The 8,097-nt window shown below is 37.3% G+C and overlaps 1 protein-coding gene across 2 annotated transcripts in view; it reads right to left on the bottom strand.

The window, feature by feature from the left end:
- Nucleotides 1-409: 409 nt before the first annotated feature.
- lhfpl4a (LHFPL tetraspan subfamily member 4a) overlaps nucleotides 410-8,097 on the bottom strand; it is a 29,636-nt gene continuing 21,948 nt past the window's right edge. For both annotated transcript variants that reach the window (XM_027147321.2, XM_027147322.2), the window contains one exon: nucleotides 410-4,111. In XM_027147321.2, the coding sequence (XP_027003122.1) occupies nucleotides 4,058-4,111 (54 nt within the window). In that variant the 3' untranslated portion in view covers nucleotides 410-4,057. The remainder of the gene's footprint in view (nucleotides 4,112-8,097) is intronic.

Raw genomic sequence — 8,097 nt, 5'->3', positions numbered from 1 at the left:
AAAAAAATCTGTCAAATCTGTCCACAGCAGTCTGCTCAGTTTGGTTTGGCACATCTTTTCCAAGCAAAATTTTGCAAAGAAAGTCAGAAAATGCATTAAAGATAGAATGGAAATGGAAAGTGACAGCAGCTAAGAACAGATTAATAACTTTCCCAAGACTGAAGACTTTTCTCCAATTGTATACATAATTATGAACTGTGTGAAAGGATTGTTTTTGATCAGACACTGACATTGTGATTGCTATTGATACACAGCAGCGCAGCAGCTGCAAAACTTCAGGGCCAATGTTAAGATGTGTCAATGTTCCATTTGCATATCCTCCATCTCGATATTGATTGCATATTATTACACACAGAAGCAGAATTAATGGCGAGAAATAAAACTGTTCTCCAAATAGTTAATGGTCAGAGCATCATTGTGTGAACAAATTCAGATTCCACTGAATTTCAGGTAGGAAACGGTCAAGTGAAATGATGATTTGTTTACCTCAAAGAAGATAACATCATTGTTCAGTAATAAAAGCTCCAATCGTTCAGTACATACTAAAGGAAATAGCAGCACAGGGGCATGTACATGCTTTACAATTGTAATCAGGTTTTGATAGCAGACTACTTTTTGGACTTTACAACAAATTTGGGACATAAGACAATGAACAATGAAACAACTTTGCATTTTTGTTCACGTTTTTCTTTTACAGTTGAATTGATGGATTAACACAAGCAGTTAATGGAGGAGTTGTGATGTAAAAACTGCCCTTCTCAACATTTAGAACCACACAGCAAAACTTAATCTAAATATTTTTATACTTAGATTTGTACCTTGATCTTGTGCCAACCTACGTCACTGAGCATCTGTGCTCTCACTCCTTTACACACTTGTACTTGTTCTTCTCAAATCATAGTATTATATCCTCTTTTCTTGCTCTTATTTTCACAAGAGCAAGAAAAGAGGATATAATACCATGATTGAAAAGTGTCATATCATTGTCATATACAGTAATGCTGCAGCTTAAAGCATGACCTTTAATCTTGCAAAATAAAAATAATCCAATTGAATATCTATATACAACTTATTCCTTTCCAAACCAAACATTCACTCCCACTACAATAAAAACTCCTGAGGACAGTACGCTGTTTTTATTTCAGTGGTTCTCAGGTCACACTGTTTTGAGACCTCTGTTCTGTAGCCTGGTGTTTAATACTGCTCCTGAATCAACGCTTCAGCTATCTTAAAGCCAGCCACCACAGGCAAGAATGGTGATTTTGCTTTCAAAAAAAAGCTCCACTTAATCATATATAGTTGGAAAGCTTCAAAAGTTAATACATTAACAAAATAGTGATATGCCTTTTTTTTTTAATAAGAAATGTTTTGCTCTGATATGACACAGTCATAAACGATAAAAAGAAGCCTATTTGTCTGATGTATCTGCCCTTATGAGTTTAAATCAGGTGGACTGTAACATGAAACACACTAAACTGCAGTACAGGGATTCTCCAGACCCTCAGAACCACTTGTGACCCCATAATATGCTTAAAAAACAAAAGCATTTAGACTTAAAAGGCAGAAAATGAAACACGATCAAAAACCACTATTATGTTTGTTCATATATTACCAAGGAAACACAGTTGCATGTATACTTCTTCATGGATGACAGTGAGAGAGAGGGAGTGTGGCCAATGGGGAGAAGATGGCTATGTAGGGATTCTGAGGCTCTCTGTCATGTCTACAAGGGGATCATTGCTTCTATTTTGCAGGATTCACTGAGGAAAAGTTCTGCTTGGTCCTGCTTGTACTGTTCCCTTCTCTCCTTAACATTCACAGATTGTATTCCTGTCCCCTTCATCCCCTGCCTCCTCCATGGTCATAGGGCTGTGGGGCTTTTGAGGCTGGGGTGATAGAGAGAATGCTGATTGAGAAGGAGACAGGGATAAAGCACCATATGGAGGAATTTCCCTCTTCATCTTCTTGTACTAAAAGTGTCCAACCACAGAGCTGCACAGTGCTATCCAGACCCTCCCTTTAGGTTAGTGCAGTGTGTGTATGTGTTGTCCTTTGTATGAGCCGAGAATTTATTCCAGCATCAAGGGTAACACTTTCTTGTGGAGCACAAGAAAAGTCTCTGTACAAGATATTCTTTGCCCAGGGAGCACAAAAGGTGTTACATGTGCAAAGGTTATTTTGGGGAGAAGAGACAATGAAATTACAGCTATTTTAAAAACCAACATTGACCAGAGAACAAAAATGCAACCGTTAATGGCATTGTAAACACATTTTGAATAGAAACATCTACATGGTGTATTTAATCAGCCCCAGTGATTTAGGTATCAATGTCCTAATCAGTATCTTTGTAAAAGACAGGCCAGATTCAATACTGCAACATCAGAAGCTTTATATTTGGCATAATTATTTGTCATGCTTAGTTAAGAATCTCAGAGCAAAGTGCTGTTCTGGCATTTCTACCCATGATGTCCACCACCTCATCCATCAAACCTTTTCAAAAATGGAAAATAATTCAGTCTTTCAATCACATTGCTGCATGGCTGAGAGCAAAACTGACATTAAAGTGTTTATTCTCTTTACATTAAAGAAAGTTAAACATGTAGTGAACTCCACACCACAATGGCCTGAACTGAGTTTTAGCTTGTGTAATTAGAAAGATTCATTTACCTGTGACTGATTGTATGGTAGCACAGGATTTGCTCATTGCTGAAGTGCACAAAACATTTCTTGTAATTTCCTAACTTGAGATTAGAAGCAAAACACTGAGATGAATCTTCAGTCTGCTTGTGTCCCCTTCAAGACAAACATATGCTCCTTGACCTCATATGTTGACCCGTCTTGGTCATCTATTTTGTGCTGTGCAATTGTATGAGCTGACTGATGCTTGAATCATTGGTTCTGGGAAATGGAGAAATACAACTTATCAGTGCTCCACATGTCGGGCCTGAGTAGAATGCAGCATGCAGGGCTTTTTTTATCAAGACAAAACTTACGAAACAAACATACAAACAAAAATAAATGGAACAGGATTATAACAAGCAAGGTTAAGGAAATAATGAAATGATTGTAACCAGAATGTGAAAATTGTCCTTTTACTAGTCATTGTTTATCACCTCCCTGCTGGTCTACAGAGGCTAATTAAAAAAACAATAATGAAAGGCAAATAAGATTAAATAACCAGTGAAGCTTTATGAATTCAAAGTTCCATGCCAAAACAAATGTATAACCTTCAGACATTAACATATCCTCCTCATGATAGCTATAAACTCTGAGAACTGACAGTTCCCATTTGATCAAGAGATGAAGAAATGGTGAGAAATTTCCACTCCAGGGTGGAGCTGAAATATAGATTGGGTCAATAAATGTGTTATGTCTGTACCCTGTCTCCATAGAAATCTATTATTTACAAATGAACTACTTCTTTTCTCATACTAATCTCTGGTTCTTGACCATGTGTACAAAGAAGGGAGTTCAAAATTTTCCAGGAAAAAAAGTCGGTCTTCAAAATTACATCTTGTGCTGTACAAAATGTTGCCTATTTTTTTTCTTTTATTTGATTTTTGGCTTGATTTTTTTATTCATCTGTGTCTCTAGTAGCACCCAAGCATTTGTACATATGCATTAATTCATTAATAGAATGTATACTTTTAAAGCTAGAAATAATTGCTTTTTCCCATTTTAGATAAAATATGTAAATTTGAACTTAATACTGCTGTTGCAAGCATAATTATCACTGTAACATTGTATTATCATAGTAATAATATAGAATAACAATACTGTGTAAGGTTCATCACTTTCCCAGAGTTGTTGGATTTGTAAAGCTGATTTTTTTAATTGATTTTTGTCTTGATTTTGAATTCTCTTTAAACAGGTGTATGTATGTATGTATGTAGAATAGGTTCTCTTCTTGAAGTGTGCTCCAGGCCAGTCCTATATTACAAAGAGCTGAGCTAGCAGCTTCCTAACTGAGGTCAGAGACGCAGACCTGAGAGGACAAGGAGAGAAGGAAACGGGGGATGAAAAAGGAATAGAAGAAAGAAGTGGAGGTGGCGTCTCTTTAATGGAACCGCTGGACTCCAAAACGGGGATCCTTTGTGTCACGGATCTCAATCTGAAAAGAAACATAAGAGAAAGAATGAGGCAAACTCCAGGCAGTAAATCCATACAGACCAAGATACGTCTAGGCTCATACATCCAGAGAGGGTCTGAGCAGCCTAAGGAGAATTCAGATGCAACATAAGGAAAGAACAAAAGAATGTTGTGCTGGTTTACATTTATGGGGTATAGTCAGGGTAAGCACAGAGAAAACGGAGGAAGATAAAGCAAGATTTGGATCATTCAGGAAAACACAACTTGTTCACATCAATTCCACTGGCCTGTATTACAGTGTACTATAGAATCCAGCAGGCCATTAGTTCTTACTGTTAGATGTTCTCTCTTTCTCCCTCTCTTCCTCTCTCTTTCTATCTCATACACACACTTATCCAATCACACAAAGGTAGAAGCTTTGTTCTTCCTTCATCATTGATATTCAATCTCTTTCTTCCTCCCTCTAAAGTCAGTTAAAGTGATATTGAGATATGTCTGAGGAGTGTCATTTCTGTGGTCTATAGTGCTGTAGGCCTGTCTCTACTGCCATTTCAGGTAAATGCTTTTAAATGCATACCACATCTCTCTCTCTCTCTCTCTCTCTCTCTCTCTCTCTCTCTCTCTCTCTCTCTCTCTCTCTCTCTCTCTCTCTCTCTCTCTCTCTCTCTCTCTCTCTCTCTCGCTCTCGCTCTCGCTCTCGCTTTCTCAGCACATTCCTTCTATTACACCTTACACATGTTCTGAGCCTCTCAAACTGCCAATACAATCTCCTTCTGCCTTAAGAATAGAGATTGGGCACAGAATTTGGTCGTTTTTCATCCCACCTCCACTGTTAATATTGTGATTAAATATTACAGTAGATAGTGATACATAATGCCTCGGATATGTGACATAAGTTACATAAAGAAATGGAATATTCCATAAACAATATCCAGAGACTAATGTCAGGGCCACATTACAAGGTTTACACAATCATAGCCAATACTGAAAATGCTCTGTCCTGAATTATCCTTCCATGAAACAATACGGTACGCTTTCACATTACATTTACAAACTGTGCTCACACCGCTTGAAATTTGGGATGCTGCAAATATTCTTCTAAACAAATGTGTATTCAGAGCAAAATAAACATTGCAGACTTGGCTCAGGTGTCACTGACTGTCTGTCTATTACGCAGTATATCAAAATTGTGTTTTTACACAAGGCAGTCGACATCCCCCATACTACAGGAGGTTGAGATGTAAAATACAGGTTTAACATTAACATTTTAAATATAGACAGCTTCAACTGGACCATTCATCATTTGTTGTTTTTTCTATTTGATTTTATTACAGGTCAAATGCTGTTATGGCACAAACCTGTTATGGCATTTAAAGATTTAAGGCAATCGTCATATGTTGACATTTAACAATACATGTAGACTGGGCATGAATAGTGTTGGTTTACTTGAGAGACCATTTGTAAAGTGATGTAAAATTTACAAAATAGAGCTTGCTAGTAAACTTACAAGTCAAGAGGCACAAAATATTTATGTTTAATGCAAAGGATTCTCATTTTGAGCTGAGGCCTGGTGGAGCTTTACAGTTTATCCTGTGTACTAGATGACCCATTGAGAAGCACAGCCCAATTTAATGATTCCACATACAAAAATCAATCTGAAGCGTTTTTTCAGGAAGAATAGACTGCTGTAACACGGAGGAGGTTACATAAACAAATAATCTGTCATAACACCATTATTGACCTACTTATGACGCCTGATGCCACGAAGCTTGATGTCCCACTTGGCCTAAGCAATCCACTGTATCACAAGACAGTAAACAACAAAAGAATTCCCTCATTTAGAGAAAAAAAAGGTACAATGAGAAAGAGAAACATACGGTGGAGCGCTGTGATACCACCTGGTCCCACTACTTTATCTCCCCTCTGCTCCGCTCTGTGCGCTTATGGAGGTTTTGGGCCAGATGCCCAGGCTCAGCTTCTCTGCCCTGCATGTGATCATTAACATTTGGCCTGAGAAGGACAATCTAAATATCTTAATTAATCCAGTCTGGCTAAACATGGCAGATAGGTGACTTTTCCTACTTGGTATTCATTAAAGACATTTGTGAGGTTATTGATGCATAATATGGACATGACAGCTCCCAAACTACAGTGTAGAGAAGTCCAACAGACAGCACAAAGGCATAATAGATAGGCTTCAAATGTTTCAGATTTTCTGAAATATTTAGTGAGATGCTTAGGATGTGTAAGGTGTAATGGACTGGAAACTATCAAAGCCATCTCAACTGACCTTATGATACTTACAGTGAATTTTCTGCTTTTAATATAACTGTCCTCTCTGTACACTTGAGGGTTAAATCAATCTATGTTCAAGCTCTTCTAACATTTCTCTCACTTCTTGTGGAAAAAAATACAGTATAAGCAACCAGTATATGGTTGCCAGTATATGGACACAAGCCTCATTACATCAGGTGAATACTTTTACAACATGGCTCTAAATTGAAATACTGTGCCAGCTAACTGCAAAGTATAGGCATTGCCTTTAACTTACAACTTTTCTACTTTTCATATTTTTATAAAAAAAATTACTTGCACATCCAGATTACCATGTTCCAATGAGAAGAGGAAATATTGCCACAAGGGAGTCAACATCTCCCCAATCCATGACATCTCAAACATGAGCCAACAAAAAGTTTAATTTGCAGCCATTGCTCCTCATTCCACATTAGAAGTGGATTGTGTTAATGCTAGAGTCCAGAGACCCTTGAAGACATCGGCTAAATAACCGTCTTCAGTTATTGAAGTATATATATATATATATTCAATTGTAATTTGAAGCTCCATTGTTTAGCTCACAGTAGAAGCTGTAGATGTTACTCAGAACTACATCACACAATACTTACATGATGCATCACAGGGTATGTGTAATCCCAGCTAATCTATAGATCTACACAAATTATAATGAACCTTGATGTCAACTGCATATGAGAAGTTCTGGTTGCAAATCATATTATTTATAGATGCTTAAGCCTTAATTCTAAAATACAGGACAATGTGAAATTAGGGGTGGAAATATTTGAAAGGAGGAAATCACATATTAGTAAAAATGGAAAATTTCTGCACCACTCAGGTCAGTAACAATAAACCAGATGGAGAAAAATCAAATCCAAGACCTCTTTGGCTAAAACAGGTTCAAGCTGCATGCTAGGACTGCATGCATATATCTAGAGGAGAAACATGGGTGATAAATTGATCCATTAGCTTAGTTATTTCAGCTTACACCATCCATTCGGAGTGTAGAGGTCAGGTGCAGTGGCTGCTGAGGAGAAAACAGTACTATTAATCATACTGGTAAGACAAGTACACTAGATATAGTAGATATAACACTTTGCATGCTCAGCATGAACAAAAAGTGTGTGTAGCTCAGACATTCTGATCTTCTCCATGAAATAATTATGTTCTCTCATTTCTTTCCATACTAGCCTTTACACTGGTAAATTGGGCCAGTAAATATTACATAATAAAAAGACCCATCAGTTCACACCAGGAGGACCACTAACTAGTTTTTTAACTAATTAGTATGCACAGTGAATTTTCTATTTTTGTCTAATAGAAAAAATAAAATTTTTACTACAATACAAACTGTCAGACAGTTCATTTGGCTTGCGTGTGATCCAGCAAAAGCTTTTAAGCATGCATTTTTCATGCAGTCTGTTGTTTGGTCATTAAATTTCTTTTGTTTTATGTATTTATGTACTGTATTTCTCATTTGTAACTGACCTGTAGGTCTCCCTTTTAGTTCTCTGCTTTAAACATGTAATTGTAAGTACATGCTGATCTTCAGTGCTGCCGGGAACGTGTTACCACTCAACTGAATTTGTTTTCTGACCTGACATCTCAAGTCATTTACATTTGCTGCCAGAGGCTTCTGTAACGCAAAACAGTCCTGCATTGCTTGTTTTGTTGAACACGCTTCGTCTATTGTCCTGTCCTCCAAAGCCATGCATC

The sequence above is a fragment of the Tachysurus fulvidraco genome, chromosome 5 (genome assembly GCF_022655615.1).
Source record: "Tachysurus fulvidraco isolate hzauxx_2018 chromosome 5, HZAU_PFXX_2.0, whole genome shotgun sequence".
In the NCBI taxonomy this organism is placed as follows: domain Eukaryota; kingdom Metazoa; phylum Chordata; class Actinopteri; order Siluriformes; family Bagridae; genus Tachysurus; species Tachysurus fulvidraco.
The sequence above is the reverse complement of the archived record's forward strand: the minus strand, read 5'-3'. Positions and strand labels throughout refer to the sequence as shown.